This window comes from Phasianus colchicus, chromosome 3 (genome assembly GCF_987193195.1).
Source record: "Phasianus colchicus chromosome 3, bPhaCol1.hap1.1, whole genome shotgun sequence".
In the NCBI taxonomy this organism is placed as follows: domain Eukaryota; kingdom Metazoa; phylum Chordata; class Aves; order Galliformes; family Phasianidae; genus Phasianus; species Phasianus colchicus.
In genome coordinates this window covers 76,261,721-76,283,617 of record NC_143438.1, presented here as the reverse complement: position 1 = coordinate 76,283,617, position 21,897 = coordinate 76,261,721, and the positions used below count along the sequence as shown (strand labels likewise).

Here is a 21,897-nt window from a genome sequence, read left to right as displayed (position 1 = left end):
GATTTAGCAGAGGGTTGTTAGAGTTAGGGTAGTGTGGTTAGGTTGCAGTAGGACTTGGTGATCTTTAAGATCTTTCCCAACCTGAGCTATTCTATGGTTCTATGATTCAGCATCTCCTAAAAATGTCCCCTGGCATGTGGCATTTGAAATTCTACACTGTCCTTCTGCTCATATCTCTGTCACACAGTTCTTTGATTCCAGATAATTCAGATATTGTGACATGATTATACAGAAAAAGAAAGCTGAGAAAGTTTTAACTATTAAAACAAGGATTACATGGACAGGTTGAGAGGAAAATAATTTCCTTGGAAGAAGCTCAAAATTTGATGGTTAAAATGTTATGGATATAGTAGTTAAACTAGATGCTAGCTCATACCAGACTGCACCCCATCAAATTATCTGTTGTTTTCTTATAGGTGTTTTTTTTCTTCCTTCTGCTGGAAATAGGTATAAATTTAGAAAGTATCTCATAAAGAAAATTTCTGAGATCTGATACTTACTTCAAAAAGTAGTCAAGATCAAATGCCAAGGGATGCTGTAATTTGGGAAAAAAGTATTTTCTGAGAATAAGTCCATAAAAATCCATGAAATACAAATTGCATTAATAGAAATAAGAAGTTTAAAATTATACCTATTTAATCTGAATAAATATGAAGCATTTACAATATTGCATTACATCAACATCATTTACATGACTGTATCACATCTCAGAAAACTCTATCGAATATTAATAAAAACTGCTGTCCAAATAGGGGTTTTTCTGGTTGTTTTTTTTTTCCTTTCTATAAGAACTAATACTTGTTTATAGATGGAAGCCAAAGATTTCTGAAGTGATTAGCAGTTTTGGCACTGAGATACAAGTATCAAGCTTCAGATAACGAATTCTTTTTCTCACCCGATGATGTAATTTGAAATTCAGCCTCAACCACCCATCCAAAAATGCATATATGCACCACTCTGGAACATTATGTCCATAGAACACATTATCTTATCTTCCTAAATTATCCATAATAATCCATCATTGTGGTTTTATGCTGATATTAATGCAACTATATTGAGATAAAATCAGAGAAGCAAAGACCTGAATCATCCTAACTTGAGTATTGTCCTTAAGTAACAAATCATTTTTACAACTTCATCCTCAATCGTTAAAATTTATCAGCTACTTTTTCTTCATACAAAACAATATGCCACTGCATAATCCTGCAATACTTACTCAGGACAAAATTACATAAATACTGGAAAGTTTTTCTATCTGTGATCCCCAGCAATATGTTGTGAAGTATCTCAGCTTGAATACAATGACTGAAGGTCTTGAGAAAGACAAAGCATTACAGAAGAGGAAAGAAAAGAGTAAGGTTATTAAAATAAATTAAAAAAAAAAAAAAAAAAGGCAAGAGCTCAGATGACCTCAGAATAGCTCCTTAACATCTAAACCAACCCACTGACTCCAGGAAAAACTAGGAACTACTAACCCTTACACAATTAAGCCTTTCTCAACATACACCTTAATGCTTAATAATTCTGTCTAGCCAGCTATCAGCATAGGTATATTAATTGTTTAACTCTGGGCCACACTTTTGCTTATTTGGTCCCAAGGTTTCTCACTGATTCCATCAGCAGATACTGAAATCACCAGAAACTATGTTAATTAAACAAAAATGAGGGCTGATTCTAGTAAGAAATGCTTATTTTTGACATGTTGGTGAGCGAGTGATGAAAGATTGCATAGAAGTTTATCTTAGCACTTCTACAGTCATCACCACCTTGTCCTTTCTGTGGGCATGCAATGGTAGAATGCCCTAAAAATGAAATCTGACAACTAAAAACCTAAAATCAAATGTGAATAAAGCTATTATCATTGAGCTAAACACAAATACTGAGAAACCTGGGGCCAGAATTCAGGCAGAGATTTTGCTCTTAGGATGCTCTTGCCATCTCACGACAACTTCGTTCAATTCCTTTCCAGACTCACAACCACTCTGAACTGTCTTTGTAATTTGACTGGGTAAATGCTCATATCCAGTCTGCCATGTCACATTAGATTTACTTTCAGCTAAAGCTGGTTCTTTTGAATGGAGATTTGATGGCTTCTGGTAATAACGTGTTTGTTGTTTTAGCTACATTTTTCCAACTTTTATATTATGATGTCTTAACAGGAAATAAGTGAGCGAAGACAAAAATGGATTTGGAAAATCAAAATATTTTCTTTAATTATATGCTGAGCACAGGGTACATTGCTGAAACTAACAGAAAGCTGCCTATTTAAGAAATGAAGGCACTACTATCACTAGGTACCTGCATCCAACTGCTGGACATCACTGTGCATAGTAAATAACACTATGTTTTGTACATAGTTCAATGTATTAACAGACCTATCCTTCAGCTGTTCAAGGCAGTGCTGCTATGCAATATTCTGCATGTAGTAATCTTAGCTGAATTAATGAGAAAAACAAAAAAGAGCAAAACAGTTGTGGACCAGTTATATGTCCCTTTTGATTCTCATCCCAACTGTTTCCAAAAACAGACACTGTCTCCTAGTCCTTTGAAATTACCAGGGTGTTACATTGCTCTTATGACCACACTACAGTGGAGGCAGTTAAAAAGTGTAAAGCTTTCTGCCAGCCTCTGCCAGTCCCTTGGTGCATGAAACTACAAGAAACAATGCATTGTAATGCAGATGTTTATTGATTCTCTGCAGACTTTCACAGACTAGGAGTCCTTCACTATGTGACCTACAGGGATTTGTACTTCAGGTAACACCCACTATGCGGTTTATCATGTCCAAAAAAGCAGCACCTGGTGAATCTGATCATTTACGCCTTACACATGCCTTTCCCAGCTGTGAACTTCTTTCAGAGAAAAAGAAGTCTTTTGTGCTTGAAACATAAATGCCAATCAAAATAGAATACAATTTTAATGCCCGTAACCTTTCATTCAGAGTTTAGCACTCTTCATGATTCAGGATGATGTTCTTGCCTTGACATATGTAAGTACTTCCTAAAAATTTAGGAAGGTCTTGGATCAATGTCAAGTCTACTTAGTCTAAAACTTGCCAGTCTGCAGATTAAGATAGTTTCCAATTTACACCTAACATAGTATGTAAAGTAAGCATTTCACAGATGGATAATTAAAGGCCCAGAAATACTAAATGAATATTGTCAAACTAAATAGTAACTTCTGAAGCAGGTGCATTTCTACTGCATCTAATTTTACAATGGAACTTAAATTCATGTATATGTCACCTTCAAGAAACAATTACAAGAAAACAGTATCCCAAATACAAAACAGGAAAACAGTGCTTCAGTATTCAGCAATGAACTCTCTCCTTATTTATATTTTATGCTCTAAGTCAACTGAGGTAAGGTTTATTTTCAAGCAGAAATCCTACTATATTTGCACCTTGAATGGATGAAGTCATCATAACAGCAAGTAACTCCAATTTAGTAAATAACATAGTTTTCAATATCAGTAATGCCTACTCACATGATTTTAGGGGAAATGTATCAAGCCTCTATTTTTTCTTTAAGCCCTGGGGTCTACTATGTCTGGTATTTCATCAGGAGTGGCCATAAAATAAAAATTTTCCCTATCGATCCTGTCTATTAAACATGCTCAGTAGGTCATACAACAGCCCATTTCCCACAGAAGTTTGCATGTGGAAAACATGGTAGCAAAGATTAGACTGCTGCTTCCATGTTTGTACATACAGCCACTCTCATTTTCTTATCTTTCAGGTCTTTTTTATGGGGAGCAGTCTGGTAACAAGATGAATTGCTTCACAGAAAAGCCATTTCTGCACTAGCAACATCTGCTAAAGGATGTAAATGAAGAAAGGAAACCTTCTTTCTGGTAAAGGAAAGCTAATTACATGTGCCATAAAAAGATTCTGTGCACTGAGGCTAAGTAGTGTAAAAAGGGGCAACTGTGTGCTGGGAGACTCCCTTAGCCTATAAGGCTAACTACCTATAGATAAGGCTCCATGCACTGCTTTAACACCTGAAAATCTGGAATTATTTAGGAAGTGTCAGCTGGCCTAAACAGCAGTCATGCCAGGGACGTGTTTTAGCACCTCACTGGTATATACTATTCAGCTTCTGTCACTGCTGTATTTACTAACACAGCATGTGTTTTCCTTATAGCCCTTAGCCCTGTATCTCCTCTTTAAGAGACAGGAATGTACTCACTGAGTTATAGCAGAGAGGAGGGGCCCTCAGGAGGGTCCGCAGGAGGAAGCGGCAGCTGCAGCCAGAAGGGCAGTTCCTCAGCCCCACCAGCACAGCACAGCCTACGAGATAAAGCAGCCTGGAGCTGTCATGGCAAGATGGACATCCTGATACTCCTAGAAATGCTAACAAGTCATACACTGAGAATGACTTTAAAATACCATATATTTAAATATCAGTTCCTACCATCATTTGATGATGTAAGAATCACAGCTTTTTTTTACAAAAAAGAAAGGAAGGAGGGACAAACCTCAGGAGTTCTTGCCTAGAGCAGACATCTGACAGTGCGTGTTGATGATGTATGGACGAAGTCTGTAAATTACAGGCACTAAGTGCAGCATTAAGGTTAAGCAAGGTGAATATAGTACAAGAGCACTTGAGGAACGATGGTTTTAGTCAATCCATCAGAACTAAAATGGAAGAATGCCTTGCAGAGGTTTCCAATGGAATTTCAGCCAGTCAACACTGATCTGCGCTATGCATAGAGAAGAACTGGGAACACCACAGTCCTTACAGACATATACAATGTACAAGGGTGAAAATCCTCCTGTACTTAACATGCAGGTGCAGTGACCTCCCAAAAGCTCCCATGTCAGAGCAAACCATGTAGTCAGAGATCTGCTAACATTTGCTTCACCAACCTGCATAGTGTTTAAGACTCAAAATAAGACCTGCAGTCAGGGGTTAACCTGATGACCACTCCTGCCCCATTTTTGCAATTCGGATTCCCCATAGCCTCCTGTTAGTTCCAATCTAGAGATGGAAACCAGACCAAGATGCAAAGAAATCCTCCTGTGCTCCTAGAAGGCCCCTCCCAACACCCCAGCACAGGAACCAGGCTCTCTGCTTTTACTCTGATATCCACTTCACTATGGAAGATTTATTTAGACTGTCTCTTGCTTCATAAAGGGCTCCAAAAGTCTGTAGTGATTTTGACACTTTGTTATAATGTTTCTATGACCCCCCCACCCCCTCCTCACATACCACACCACCACCCAGCCTCATTTTCATATGGATACAAAGCATCGGGATAAAATGATGGTTCATTATAGTGGTACAGAGCTCTTATCTTCATCCGGCAAGAGTCATTTCCTTCCAAAGATTGAAATGCAAATGTGAAAATTAATGATAACTGCATTATCTGATAGCAGAGATAATACCGATTCACTGTCAGAGTAACACACAGTCATTCTATGATTTCCTCTGCTTCTTCACAATATTCTTCTTACTGTCAGACTATATCTATGGTTAACTATGTTTCATGGATTTTTGTTAATTTACATCAAATAGCATTTCCAAGATCTTATATCTACCACATTCCCCAATCAAAAAAGAAACGAAATCAGGACAGTAATCTCCAAGTCCTTCTTAGGACTGGTTTAAAAAGAAAAGAAAGAGAAAAAAAAAGAAAAAAAAAAAAAAAAAAGAAAAAAGAAAAAAAGGAGAAGAAAAAAAAAAAAAAGACTATCATTAATGTCTGTTTCCATCTTGCAGTGGCCTACCAACCATTTCAATCTATATTATCCACTTTTGCTTTGCAATCCAAACTGCTTAAGAGTATTACTAAATAATGCAGATTTAGCCCAACAATCAATAAATATTTACACTAATTCTTATGAAAGGTTACAGAAAATCTCTTCAGAAAAGCTTTTCAAATTACCTTTAATGGAAGATATAAAAACAAGAACCTGTCCCATAAAATGTTCAGAAGAATCTGATTCACATCCCACTTCAGAATTCATATGAAAAACGGTATCTTTTACGAAAAAATCACAGCAGTGTCATACACGGCATAACCTTATTTTAAAGTAGTACTTAATTTTATATTTGCTATTTACTTACACTTTCTGATGTATTTTAAGAAAAACACCACCCTGCAATGGTAATAAAAAGAAAGTATGATGTGATATATTTAACAATCATTCATACCTTTTTCTACAGTTCTTTGATACATGTATATGAGTCATGATGAGTACCCTGAGGTTTAACATGAGTTGTGACTTCATCCTGCTCTACTATTATTAGTAGCAAAAATTCTGCTGATTAACTGGAGGCACAATTTTACACATGGGAAACTTCCACTTTATGTATAGATGAATATAAACAGTACATAAATATAGCCATAAAATGACAAGGAAAGGTGGGTTTTTTGTTGGTTTTTTTTTTAGAAAAAAAGACTTTTTTTTTAATTGCTCTGCTTTTTTGTTTGTTTGTTTTCCTTTTTGGTTACTTGGACAACTGCAGTTATCTCACTTTCTTGGAAAATTTCAGATAAATATCAGAAGAACTGCTGACACTGACTTTTAATTAAGATCATCCAACTCACATAATCAACTTGTTCTGCAAAAAAGAAACACTCCTTTGCAGCTGTAAAAATAATAGTTCACATAGGGAATACAAATGAAATAGTTGATGACATACTGCATGTATACTGCCAGAAGAGGTCTGGTATGGAACCATGAAACCCCTAGGATATTCCAATCATTGTTCCCCAAGTTGGGCAGTATTTTGTTTTACATATCCAGTAAATATCCACTAAAACAAGCTATGATCCTATTGTGTTATTGACAATCCATGGAAGACACATAGGAGAGCCAGCTGTTGTTCATTATCTCTTAAAACCTTGATCACTGGTGTCATTTGCACCTATAACCTAACAGTAATACAAAGGAAACATACACATCAATACATACGAAGGCATCTGATAACAAGTAGTGTTTTTGAAGCTGTTAAATGTCCTCTGCTTATAGTTTTAAAGAATTAAATCTTTTCATACAAATTTTTATTAAACTCAGTCTTCTTTGCAGACTTTCTTGGACTTTTGCGGCTGGCTATAACAGGAAAAGAACAGGTCCATTACTGTGTGTCCATACGCAGTCTATTAACCTCAATTTCCATTATTTCAGAGGCATCTTCTCATTAATAAGAATTAAAAAAAAAAATGGGGACAAAACCAATGAAAATTATGGATAGTTTTAGAAAGCTCAGGTAACATAGTAACTACATAAAGTAAGCATTATCACTGTAGAATTTCCATGTTGGTCAATGGAGGTCAAAAGATGATGCAATTTGAGAGACTGCTTCAGCAGAAATTCTTTGAAGTTACCGCACATTTAACTATAGATTTTTTCTGCATAAAAATACTCTAGTTACAAAGGATTGGGAATGCATGTGAACCATTTAATGCAAATTTTCATACAAAATAAAACTCTAATTAGTGTCCTGAAGCTTAGTTTTGACTCAACCAGAAGTTCTTCCTAATGAGTAACTCATAGAATTCTAGTCTGTAGAAAACATTGGCTCTGGAAATAACTATGTCAAGTAATAGAGAAAAAGCACCAACAAAATAGCTCTAGTTTTGGGTATTCACAGTTCAGATCACCAATTGACACCAAGTTGCATCACACAGAATACAGTTTTTCTTGGGTTCTGAGAGCTCCTTCTCAGTAAAGAGACCAAATGTAGAACCGATAACCACGATCATCTACTGATAAAGACAGCACCTCTACTATGAGGTGGTGAAGTACTGGAGGATTTAACAGTTCTTTTTCAGCACTGCTGGCAGAAGTCTCTAAAGAAGCAAAATATTTCATGCTTTGTTGTTTTGGTTTTTTTTTTTCTCAAAGATCTGAAGGAAGCTATCATTTTTCTTGTGCTGCATGGCTGAAAATAATTTCTGTTGATCGTTTCTTTTTCCATATCAATAAATAACCAAATTCATTTCAGAAAGCGTGCATGATGGAGAGCATGGCGTGTGGTGTGCATCCATTCCTCTCCAACCTTCATACATATTATTCCCTTTAAAGAATCCACATTTAAATAAAACAAAGCTTATTTCATGTCATTAGCCATCAGTTTGCTGAAGGCAAATCTTATCCTGTGTCAAAGCTAACAATAAATATACATTACCAGAAATACACACATCTTACTGTTTATCTGAGTACTTTTTCCAATGAAATCAAAAAAGTGTCTTTAAAAATGTGTCTGTAACATTGGTGTAAGACAGCTCATATAAAAACCCGTAAATGCCAACACAAAAACATATTCAACTGTGTTGAAATAAACTAAAAAAAAAAAAAGGAACAAAAATTTATTTAAGATAGAAGGTATTAGTAATGGAATTTTAAAAAATCATATGTTAATCACTGACAGCCTTTAAAGCTGGAAAAGGCTATTCTGCTACATCTAAAGATGTCTTCTGTGTTATTTCAAGTGTATGGTAGTGTATTTTATTAGAAAATCTTGTGTTCATATAACACCACAGTGCTTTATGTAGGTTCAACTTGTGTATTATCATTAAAAATATTTAAAATGACATCGTATTAATTATATACACTATGTCTTCCTTTTTGTTTGCATTATATTTTCCAGCTTCTGGTTTCAGAAAATTACCATTAGTGTTGTTCTTCTCTTCATGAAAAGCATATAGTAATTTGCAAAATCAAGCAAGGGTGAAAATATGACTGAAATATAGGATTTTTTTTCTAATGAAATATTATTATTGCATTATAAATTATTGATAAAACGCTTCTGGAACTCTTTTCTGACATGTTCATCCTTTTTAGGGAAAATGTCCATTAGAGATACAGCCATTCTGAGAGTATATATAGCTTCAAATGCACATTTTCCAACTGCACTTTTAAAACATATTAAATGTAATGGATTTTTAAGGCCCATTCTAGAGTCCTTACCATGAACACATTGCATTGAATTTAACAGTAGAATTGCCTAATTCAGAAATACAATTTAACCCTTTGTCTTAGATGCTTTTATTACATGACATCGACTTTACGTATTTATATAGAACAGATATTTGGAAAGTTTTCCTATGCTACCATCAAATTTAATAGTAATACTGTGCTTGCCCCCTCTTAAAGTACATAATAAAAAATGTTGCTGTGAATCAGTGTTTTAACGTGGAGTTCTAGCAGTATTGACTGCAATCTCAGAGTTTCTCTTTCAAATGAAAACAATGACCAGGTGTGCTAAATGATTTATATCTAGCTAAAACTGGTAAACAAAGTCCTTGAAAATGTCAGTAGTTCCTATACCTTTGTTAAGCCCATACTGCCAAATATATACATAGAGCTTGGAGGAGGACACTGGCATTTCATCAAGCATCAGAAAATATAACAGAAAAACTTAACACAACCATGAAACTGGGAATTTAATGACAAACTTTTATCTGAGAATTCTGAGCAGCAACAACATTTTCATTTATAACAATAGCTATGTAAGATATTTCATGGTAAACGACTCACAAAATGGCTTAGACAAAACATTTTTTTACTCCAGATCTTTCTTTTAGTACTTATCTGTTAATATTCTGGACACCAAGCGCTCAAGAAAGAAACAGAATGTTATGAAACAGAATGTTATATACCACTACAAAGTAGAAAACAACTACTAAAATAACAGAAAGTGCTGTCTGAAAAATTACTGTTGCCTTTCAGCTGTTTTTTTTCCTACCTGGCCCATCCCAATCTTCTGTCTCCACTGCAAGCTGCCCTGGTTTCTCTGACTTTGCATCACCATCAGATTCTGGTGCCTCCTGGATGCCTTCCTCATTGCCTGAAAAAAAAAAAAGTAACCCAAGAAATATATTATTGAAATATTTCAAGAACAACTTTCTATCAGGTTTACTGTAACAACCAAACCACTGCTTACAGGTGCAAGTGAAAATATAGACCTATATATATAAATAGAAAAGAAATGAATAAAGAATAATTGTATTAGACACTTCAACATCTGTGAGTTCCCAACGATCCAAACAAGTTCAACATGTTCATTCCTTCTAGTTCTGTGGAAAGGCAAATCTTGGTAATCAGTGTTTACTCCACATGCTTAAAAAACAGAATCATCACTAGCACCTATTCTGTAAACTTACAAGTCTAAGGAGTAATTAGGTTTGTATGCACAAATGAGAGAAACAAATTAGCTTGTTACACCCCAGCTAGTAAGGCAACTAAGGAAAATAATCTTTTGAGTTGAATATTTTCTTGAATTGACATCTAACTGTTGCTTATGCTCTGCAGATTTATTACACTCTGTACAAGTACGTGGTCCACTACACATTCTGGCTTTTCTGACAACTAGTGGGGTATTTAGGCATTTAGGGAATTTTCACTTAAAGGCTGCAAGCTAGCTCTCCTATGACCACTTTCTCCTCATCAATATAAATCTAAAGAAATATAACATTTCTAACAAATTTTAGAATTTTCACCATCTATCAGAGAGCTTCTTTCAGCCTTCAGGAACTATCGAGTCTGAAGTAGTACACAGAGCATGCTGCACATTACAGTCTGATACATTAGAGATGGCCACCTAATAATTATGTGAAGAATTCTTTGTTGAAAGTGCAGTACTGGCCACAGTAAGGTGCTGAATGTTGTGCCAGGCTACTTATCCCAGCCAGTAATTAAGTACATTTGTTGAACTTCTTTTTATCACTAATTAATCCAAGAAAGCCTTGCATAGAAAAGTATTAAAGTCATGTTAAAAAAATCAAATTTTATAACAATTCAGAAGCAAACTTTTGAAAAAAAATTGTGTTCCACAGAAAAGTGACAGCATTAAAAGACAAATGGAAACTGGAAATCAGACTGCTGATTGATTTAGCAACAGTGAAACACAGGAAAAAAATAACAGCAATTAAGTAATAACTTGCAAATTATTTCCACTTATGATAAGAACAGCTTTTAATAGCAACATAGGTAGAGAAATGTGATTACAACAAACCATGCCAGATCCCCATATGTTATCACTGGAGCTATATTTACATGAGATAAGATTGTGACCCAGAGTTTTGAAGTATATGATCATATACAAGCACTATGAAGTACAAACTTCAGGCAGCATCTTGTAATAATATATTCTTCTTTGTATTCATAAAACAATTTTTCAAATCTTAAATATAAGAACCTGGTAAACTACTTCTCACACTAACACAATACTATGTTCACTCCAGACTCCAACAACAAATATGAATTCATAAGTACTAAAAATAAGTATTAAAAAGATACTAAAAAATGATTTGGCAATTAAAGCAAAAAGAAATCAAGAATATCTAGCTTAATTTTTGTTAAACCCGCTGTATAATTTTACCCAGACATCTGTAGTTCATGCACTTCAGCTCAATCAAGTTATCCTTAAGAAAACAGTCAATAAGGGCTCACATGCTGAAAAAAAGACATCAAACAATCTTTTGCTTTCCCTGACTACTTTATTTTGAACTAGCATTTGTGCAGTTAGTTTTCTAGTAAATGCAAGAGCTTTTTTCTTTTTCTTGGTGGACTGAAGAACCTATCATATTTTACATCTGTATTTCTACCTTCATAACTATTTACAGCTGTTCATTATTATAGAGACACAAAGGACCATTTAGCCAGAGACAAACCTGGGAAGATCAGCTCCAGTTCTTGCCAAAATGCTACAAAGCATTTCACAGCAAAGACTACCCTGACAATGAGTTTCTAACTCGAGCTGTATAATTACCATGGAAAGCTCTTCAAATGTTCGAGGGAAATTTTTATACTAAAAAAATTATTTTCCTCCACTGTAAACAACAGTTCTGTATAGACCAAGGAAAAGCAACAACAAACAACAACAAAAAGGTAGAAATAATAACAGTTCCTTCAGATGAAGCTTAAGCACGGAAAATGTTAGCTCCAAAATATAAAAGTTTTTCCAGATGGTAATATATGCAAACCTGGCGTTAGCATGCAAATTTGAGCATTCTTTCAATCAGTGCAACCAACCAGAACATCAAACAAACAAAACTATTAGAATTGAAAGAGAAGTGGGGAAAAACTTACGTGAAAAGATTGGGCTGAAGGGTAAAAGAAGGACAGAGCTACAGCTGAGGTATAGAACCTACTGCACACAGTAATTAAGTATTTGGGAGATGAGGAAAGATCTGAAAATTTATGTTAGCAGATGGCTTAACTTTTCATGAACTTGCTTTTTCAGTGTTTCATGAAGTACGGTGTTAGCGTTTTCCATAATCAGCTTTTCATGAATTAATGCATGTAATTCTGTGCAAACGGGATGGAAGAAAATATGGAGAATTTACATTAAGGGAAACTTTGTTTTGTATCTATCTAAACTATTTTTTATTATCTGCATCAATATTTTTCTTCTACTCAGCAACTACCAAGCCTATGTATTACACACCCGAAACATCCCAACGCCAGCCTGTAGTCTCATACTGCTCTCTCCCCATCCTGAAACAATCTGCCTGTGACACCGACCATCTCGACCTTACTGTGGACTGCAGAATCCATCAGGGAAGAGATTTTAACCCAGGCTCAGGTACGTGTCAAGGTCCAATAAAAATGGCCAGGTCAACATTTTTGGTGCTACAGATTGCAATTTTAAAAAAGTCATAATGAAGCTTACCACAAGAGTTAATAACTAACTTGGACAAGAATTAATAACAAAATGCATTTCTCCAGCTTTTTAATTCTATCCCCTTAATGATACCTTAGCAGCTAACATTTTTTTAGCACAAAGGAGTTTATTTCCTCACAGAATTTCTTTTCATTCTATTGTTTAGTCTTTTTGTTCATTCACTGACTATTTTTGAATTTCAATGAAACTATTTCTTAATATTTATTTTAAAACCGATTAAGTTTTTCTCTGTTTTATAGGCATAGGCGTTTGTATCTGTGACTTTTTTTTCCTTCCATGTCAAAAGCAGGGCTTTATATATACCACCCACTTTTTTCTCAGGTTTATTTCTTCACTTTGCTCCTCTGTTACATTTAATAAAGCGTGTTAGTACCATCAGGATAAATACTCTAAAAGTAAGCAAATCTGCTTCTACTGAAGTTTCTCCTTATGGCAACTAATATAAGCAAATGTCATCCATTATAAGAACATTACTGTGGTTAAAAAAAACATTCACATGACGAAGAATCTATAATAACGTATAGTATCTTTATTCAAGGGTCATTTAAGTCTTCTAGAAACCCTGCAACTTCTCTTTGATTTTAAAACTGCACATAGGCAGGATTCCTCTCCTCTGTAGGTGTATGTCCAAAAGCTAAGCTGCACCAGACTAACTGTGGAGGTAGGGAAGAGAAGAACCTCCACAGTGACTCATCCCATTCTAGAATGCTTCAGATGTGACAACACTTGGTGATAGCTGAAATGAATCATCCTCCAGAACACACAGCTAACTTTAGGAACCTATCTTGAGCCAGCTGAAATAGGGTGAAAGAAAGCTCTGCCTTACAGTTACCTGTGGAATACACAAAGCACAACTCAGAAAAACAAAATGAATTTCATATATGAACAACTTCAATACTCTAATATGAACATAATTTTCATCCTGACCTTACTATTTCTTACCAGAATGAATTTGTTAAGTTCCTCTTCAAAAAACAGAATCATAGAATCACCAAGGTTGGAAAAGATCTCCAAGATGATCCAGTCCAGCAGTTCACCTGTCACCAATATTTCCCCACCAAACCACATCCCTCAGTACAATATCTAAATGTTTCTTGAACACAACAGATCAAAAGTGGTTTTCTTTAATGTTGTTTTTAACATCCTAGTGCTTATTGAAGAGACAGAATTATTCAAGAGAGGGTCTCCTTCTCTGGAGGTACTCAAAACCCGCCTGGATGCGTTCCTGTGTGACCTGATCTAGGTGTACCTTCTCTGGCAGGGGGAGTGGACTAAATGATCTTTCAATGTCCTTTCCAATCCCTGATACGCTGTGATTCTGTAATTAAACATGCTAAACTCCTGTAATTCAATGTACTATGACTGGTCAGGGAATCTGAATACTGTAAAGGAGACATATTACCAGAAACGTGCAAAGGAGAACTCTAACATCTCTGACAATGCTGACAAATAGGGAAAAAGTGACTTGAATATTAACCAGTGATTTCACTTTAATCTTTTTAACAAATTAAAGACTTCCCAATTTGGACTTAATCAGCTTGTATCACAAGTTATAGCAGTATTTTAAAGAATTACATGGGTTAGCATTTATTCTCAATCCTGCTGTTTTAATCCATGTGTTTCCTATCAACATTAGGCTCTTACAGAAGCTCTTGTATGATATAACTATTGAACTTTTTTGACTAGGAATGTTAACTGCAGCTGTTAGTCACTCCATAATGTATTTTGCAATCATCTAAATCAACCAAGTATTTTAACAATGAACAGTTCAGAACTGACAGATCTACTTTCTTGTTCACAACTGCTTATCGCAGCATAGATATCATATATGTTTGCCAGGTGCTTCCTATAGTTAGGATACCTTCACAGAAGCCGCTTGGAAAAGATAAGGTCATAAAAGAGATGAAAAATGTGCAAGCTTCATACACTCATGGTTTTATCATCAGACAAAATAGCTTTGGGTGAAGGACTACCAGTCACAAACAGCACAGTGCAGCTTATGTTAGAGTGAGACAACATTAAAAACTTTGAAATTCTGTTTGTGCTCATTCTGCCTGGTCGCTTAAATATAAACTTAAATTGGTAACATCCTAATACAGCTGTTCAGAGTGAAAAATCACTTCTCAATTATAATAAATCAATTCAGAAATAAATAGTTATGAAGCCTGCAGCATTTTGTATTGCCAAAAGGAAAACAGGGTTGAATCAAAGACTTTTGATTCACTTGCTTTAGGCTTCATTTCATCAAGATATATGACCTTATGTGCATCAGTGCAACTGCTTACAAAGCCGGAGAGAGGAAGAGACCCTTTTCTCCTTCCTACCACGATCTACAGTGGTAATAATTCCAGATCCTACAGAAAATTTCCAAAACTCCATATGAAGTAGACTGCTGAGCTTCAGAAATTATGAATAAGCATAGAGATTTCATCTTTTCCTATTTGCATTATCACAGTACATACCCAGGAGCAGATACAGAGGTTATACACTCTGATAATCCTGCTCTTGAATCCCCAGAAACACACTGTTCGCAGAGAAACATCACCAGGAACATCTCAGAAACAACACTTACTTTGAAACTAACTTTGAAACAAACCACATCCAATTTAAAGTGCAAATGCAATGTACTTAGTCCATTTAAAGTAAACTCACTTTTTTGGCTGCACACACTATTCTTAAAAACTGCCAATGATATCTAACAGGACATGGTTGTCCTTCTTGTGGATTAGTTATTTTAAAGGTTTCTGTGTAAATATTTAACAAGCAGCGGTGTTTAATTTTGATGGCAAAGCAGGTTTTCAGCAGATAAAATCACACTGGGTATAAAACACAAGTAAATAACATGAAAAAAATCTTCAAGAAAGCTTTTGGTATGGGAATATAGCTCTGAGACAAAGGCATTAAATATGTTGGGAGGGATGCTTCCCGATTTTGTTGTACTTGGCATCTGGTGTGAGGACAACATAGACAACGATAGCAGCTGTGGTGTCATGAGAAAGCGTGTTATTTCACAAGCCTTGTGAAAAAGACTGAGAGAGGGAGGGAGGAGAGAAACTGAGAAAAAGTGAGTGAGAGAGAGAAGAAGAAATCTGATGCTATCAGCATCAGACTTTGCTATCAGTTAGTCTGATGCATCTCAGAAATACGCACCAAATTCAACTGAGACTCCGTGCTCTACAAATACAGTAAGTTTGATCAAAATCTAGCCCACAGATGACCGATTTGCTATATCTGAAAAAAATGACACTTGTACATATGTCAATGCACTGAATTTATTTTAGGTTTTATATTAATCATCTCGATACTTTGCTTCTTTGCAAAGAACCACTGTTTTCTGTCGTGCTGATGAACAATCATATTTTCTCCTGGGGTAAATCTCATTTGAAGTAACTGTACGTTTTGAGTTGCCCTAAGCACACTTGAAATAATTTTCACAGTAGACATCAGAAACAATGCACAGTATCTTATCCTAAATTTTACAAAAGGTCTGTGAACATCTATGTGAGTCATATCAGTGAGTACCTACATGCATGCAAGCTGCAAACTCTCCGGAAGAATGCTTTGGAAACTATTTTGATTCATATTAAAATTTTCACTTTAGCAAAATGACATCTTGACACAATGACATCTCGGCACTGTGATTAAGTTTAAAAACAGCATCAATTATTTAAAACCATTTCAGCTACTGCACTTTACTCACAGGACAAGACACAGCTGTGCAGTTCAACGAGGCTTAGCCTGACCTTCCTATTTCTCTAAGTGTTTTGACATGTTCTCATCATCATCATCATCATCATTGTTTGCTTTCGAAGTCCTCTCAAGACAAGGATCATTCATTCAGATGTATTTCTTGCAGAAAATTGAAGTGTTCCTGCATATTGTTTTTCAGACTTTCTTCCTACTGATTAATTTTATGTTTATATTAATTTTTAAGGGAGCAGCTCCTGTGGCAACAGTACTACAAAAGAGTATCACTCAAATGGATGACCTAAAAATTTCCAGAGATTTAAAAGGAAAAAGAATGTTCTCCATCTTCTTGGTATTTCACCACTGAAACTGTAACCACACACACACTCAGACGTATTCAAATACCACCCTGTGGCTCAAACACACATAGCTCTAAACACTAGGTTAGAAAAGCAGCAAAGCATAATTTTAAAGACACTTAGATGCCCCAAAGACTGCTGCTTAGTATAATTTTCAAAAATTATGAAATTCATAATCCATGAACTTGTACAACACCCTGAAACAGAATACAGAAACGATTTCAGAAAGACTCCAGCAAGTTTCAATTTCTAAATTTGAAGACTCTTTGGGAAGTTCATATTTTGACTTAATTAACAAATCTACTCCTCCCCCGCTAAAGAAATATTGTCTCCTACAAGAATTCTTCATCCAGCTAAATAATTCTCATTTTATAAAATGCACTGAAATTTATTATTGTATACATCTCATCTTATCATGTGTTTTCCACACACATGGTTCCATAAGCAACGTACATATTTTTATAGAGCGAAATTTTAATTTGCCTTTGTGTAAGCAGTTCAATGTTTTTATTTGAAATAATTAGTATTATAGGTGCTTCAAAAACAGCCAACCACTGCAGCTGTATTTCTACGTACATGGAGCATTATACATACATTGTTTCAAAAGCAGTCTAGCCTGCCACAAGTCAAACCAAAGAAGAAGGATTTACTAATGATCATTAAGTCTTTCTTTCCTAGAATCTACCAGTAATATTTTCTCCAAAGAATATTTATCCAATGATATCATAAATGCAGAATTGGCTTCATTATTTTTTCTGATTCAACAGGAGGTGAATTACTGCTGACATCCCCACTTCCCATTTACAGCGCATATCCTGTGAGCAGCTCTGCTTTTTAGACCTGGCTATACAATGATTTTTCAGTGGATGTCTAAGAACGTTTGAAAAGTATTCAGAAATGTTGCGTCAAGAACACCATATTGTAAGAAAAAGGCAAAACGGACCTTCATTATAAATAAAATTAGTAACAGATGTATACTGCACATGAACTAAGAACAGGCGGTGAAATCTGTCGTTTGTTCATTTCATATTTTAAAGAAGATTACCCCTATTAATATGCAATTCATACTCTGTCAAATTTGAGCTCTAATTTAAGTCAATGGAAGTTCAAGTTTTGTGACTTTCCGGAAAGGGGACATCACACTACGTTGTAACCAAATAATCCCTCTCCTCACAGCCACGATAGAATTCACAATTCCATTGTTCTTAAGAAAACCAAAATATGCTGACTGAAAAGGCTGTAGTTGCTTTGATAAACTGCTTAAAGTTGAGTAAGCTGTTTAAGTGTTTCACTTTATAATTCTGTACAGTTAAAATAACGTTTTCTATTTGGTTCTATCTATTTTCTTCTTGAGATATAGCTTGCTGGTTTCAGATGCAGATTTCTGCTTGATGACCAATCATTTCTTTCCTCAGTTAAAAGAAGAATTTGTTTGTCTAACTTGGGCCAAATTTTTATCGTAATAAAGTTGATGTTAATACTGATATGGATTTCAATTGGGTTGAAAAACAGCCCTAGAGGTTTATACGTGGGTTAGCAGTAAACAGAAAAGAGTATACTATAGGCAATCTCGCAGATGCTACTCTGAACGCCTTTCCATGCTTTCAAGTGAATGGTGAAAAAAGTAACTCCAAACTTTTGGGATATCTTACTTCTCTTCCAAAAATAAAAGAGGTAGTCTCTGAGATAAAGCCACCAGAAAAAAAAATGAGACAGTACAAGAAGCAGAGCACAAGGCAAATCTTGATGCTCAGAAGAGAAAGAATTCCTTTCATCCTGTAAAAATCCAATCTAATTACGATTTAGCATCTCGAAGGTTATTATCAGAGAGCCCACCATCCCTTTCTTTCACATTCAGCATCTGCCAAAAAGTACAGAAGATGCACAAGACCAAAAAAAAGCAAAAAATACATGTGGCGTTTCAGTGGATATAGAGATATAGACAAACATACAGGAACCCTCACTCTGAAGAACATGAGAATGCAAACACAGGTTCACAAGCACACACAAGTCAGTCAGAAGTAATGTGTATTTTTGGAAGGAGTGAGCACTGTGAGGTATTGCACTGATTCTCGTTATCCTGGGAGATGAAAATACACCGTCACACACACATGCCCTCTCTCATCTCTGCTTACCAAAAATAATCAATATGCTTTTCATTTCCTTGGCCAGTCTACATTAAAAAAATGTAATGAATTAAAATAAATAAATAAAAAATAAAGGAATATGTGCTCCAGGAGAAAAGAAGTATAGGAAAAGATAATGTCAGACACGGGCTGGGGGAGTGAGGGGGGGTTTCTGGTGCCAAGCAAAGCCGAGGGCTGTGCAATCACCTGTATCAGTGCTCTATCAGTGTCTACACTCCAGCCAAATCCAGAGAAAACAAGGAGTCAAAGATTCAGGTCAATAAGCTTATAGGCGATTTGCACAAACAGCTCCTCCAGCAAGGTAAAAAACAATGTCATATTGGCTTTTCTATTCCTTCTCTTTGAACTCCCTGGTCCAAACACACCCTGGAAATGTCAGTGTTATATGCAAGAATTTAAAGAGCTGAGCTTCTTAATCCCGTTAAGAAATAAGAACAAAGTTGCCTGTAAAGATCTCCTTATTGAGCTCAAAGTGATTATAGTATAGCTGCCTTATGCTGATCCTACTTCCACTTGCTATAGAAAAAGAGGTAGAAATTTGTCATGAAATCCATTACTGAAAAGGAAAAAAAAAAGTTATTGATTAAAAAGGTTTCTGGGGAAAAAAAAAAAAAAAGGTTGTAAATCACTTTCTGAGCCAGAAAATATGAAGCATATTGCAGGCCATTACATGACTGATATAACAAGAAGTATTTACACAGATGCACACAAGCATACGAACAAAGTCCAAAGGAAATAGGGGCAGACAGAAACCATTTTTAGAATGTTAAGAGTTTGGCTAGTGCTATAGACGCTAGCATGATAGCTTGTGCACACAAAGTACGAAAAGAAAGATTAATGTACAGAAGAACTTTGAACTTGCTTTTTCTTATATGGCGATCATAGTGCAGCTGTTTCCCCGAATCTCAAGTCTGACTGCACAATCAGGTCACATGGTTTAATGTAAAAACATCCAGGCCTAAATTGGTCTGGCAATCCAGTGACAAAATACTGTGCATGCACAGAAAACCTGGTCCTGAGTTCATCCCCACCATCCCAAACAGAATATCAGATTAAAGCAGAAGGTCCATACTCAGTACTCAGAGTCCTATTTATTCCCCGAGTTGTCACCAAAATCAGTTTGTGCTACAGAACCTTCAAGCACTGCAACATGAAACAGTCCATCCTCATCACCTCTGCTGGCACAGATTTTTATGAGCACAGCATGAAACATCTTCTTCATCCCTGGCAAAAATGCACAGCTAATGGTGGTGACTATATTGAAAAATAGCATTTTGTTACTGAGAATTTGCTCTATCACACAGTATTATTGTGGTCTTTTGATCCACTGTAGTTTCCATGGAAATAAATAGGAGGCATTACTTTCAGAGCAACCTATGTATATTCTGCTGTTTGCTTCTTTCTCCCAAAAGCAGCCCCAGATTTTGTTTCTGTTACAATCCTTCCTCCATTCTCTTCTCTTGCCGAATTCCTTCTCTGAACACACAGCTACTTAACCATCTACTAATCTCAAGTGATCTCTCTCACTGCTCAAGATAACTTTTCCCTTGAAAGTTAATCCCTCACTGAACACTCCTGCTAAGGAATTGTAATTTGTCAGAAGGAATTGTTATTTATTTATCCAGTTCTCACCCTTAAGAAGTGGGCAGGGCTCCTATTGTTTTTGCTGCTTACAAAGGAAGAGGCGTCATAACTATGTGAGTAATATGAGTATGGCAAACTTACAGAGTAACAGATGAGAACGTTTTTTATTTGACCTGAGGGTACCTAGGTAGGATGATAGCAATCTGAGAGTAAAAAGCCACTGATAAACTACTTCACAGTCCAAAGGAACTCAATTTAGTACTATGCTTTTTGTATCACAATCTCTAACTTCTTGCCTTTTGTACTGCTCTACTGTTTGTACTTCCTTCTTGTGTCTCCCCTTCTGTTCTCATTAGTCCTATCATGAACCCAGTTCACTCCTCTTCTCTTTGTTAGCATCACCTCATTCTCCCATTCCTAGCTATAAGAGCCTATCATCTCGTCTATCACTTCTGCACAGGAGACAGGCTGCTCTCTCCTTATCTAGAGCATCTTTGCCTAAGTATAGTACACATCCTGAGGCTAATTCAATACATCTTCTAGATCTGATTTTAATCTGAACTGATCTTAATCTGATACAGATTCTGACTCTAGATAGCGACTATTGGGCACTGCAGAGAAAGAAATCTTCAGGAACAGAGATTCCAGGATGATACAGACTTTGTGTGGGCAGCATCATCAGATACCCTCTTTATCTGAAGTGTAAGCACTGCATAAACAGCAATTTTCAAAGGCCCCACACTGACAAAATGCAATTCATCTTCAGCAGTGCTAAGTCCCACTACATTTTTAGTTTCTACTCCGAAGAGTAAGAACACTGGAGCTTTCTAATCTAAGTGCACGATGACTACTCATGACTACTTTATCATGTCTTTCAAAAATATTCTTTCTCTTAGGCCATCAAAATAGCAAACAAATCAGATTCTAAATCCTGTTTTAAACAACGTCATCTTCTAAAATATTCACTCTTCGATGTGATCCAAAAGGATGAAAATTCACTGCTTCAAGCTTAAAGTTATACCTGATAAACAGTAGGTTGTTAGTGTTCATTTTTGCTTTTAGTATTTATATGCTTAAATACTGTACACTTCCTCATATTTGAATGTACGTGTAGAAATATAGGAACAATTATTCACATGTAGCAAATCAAACTGTTTTTTTGTGGGGTTGCCAAAGTGGTGATGGCAGTGGAATATTTCAGATTCCTTACTATAAAAGCCAGTAATTAACAAAAGGAAAAGAGAAAAATAATAGTCAGAAGTCCTAACTTTGAAAACAGAGAAGTTGTAAAATGACATGTAGCTCAATCAGTGTGATTAATTTGCTTCACACTTTGCAGAAGCTTTTGCCTTTGCTTTCTAATTCTGGCAACTATTCTGCTGAATCAATTTCACAAACCCAAATTAATAAGGTGGGAATGACAAGTATGGCTTTATAAAGGTTAGTTGTTTGCAATTGAGACAATAAGAGACTGTTCTCTGCTTA

At 35.7% G+C, this 21,897-nt stretch overlaps 1 protein-coding gene across 3 annotated transcripts in view; it reads right to left on the bottom strand.

Annotated features, from left to right (window-relative positions):
- ZFPM2 (zinc finger protein, FOG family member 2) overlaps positions 1-21,897 on the bottom strand; it is a 304,685-nt gene that overhangs the window by 219,434 nt on the left and 63,354 nt on the right. For all 3 annotated transcript variants that reach the window (XM_090137893.1, XM_031591121.2, XM_090137894.1), the window contains one exon: positions 9,696-9,797. In XM_090137893.1, the coding sequence (XP_089994019.1) occupies positions 9,696-9,797 (102 nt within the window). The remainder of the gene's footprint in view (positions 1-9,695; positions 9,798-21,897) is intronic.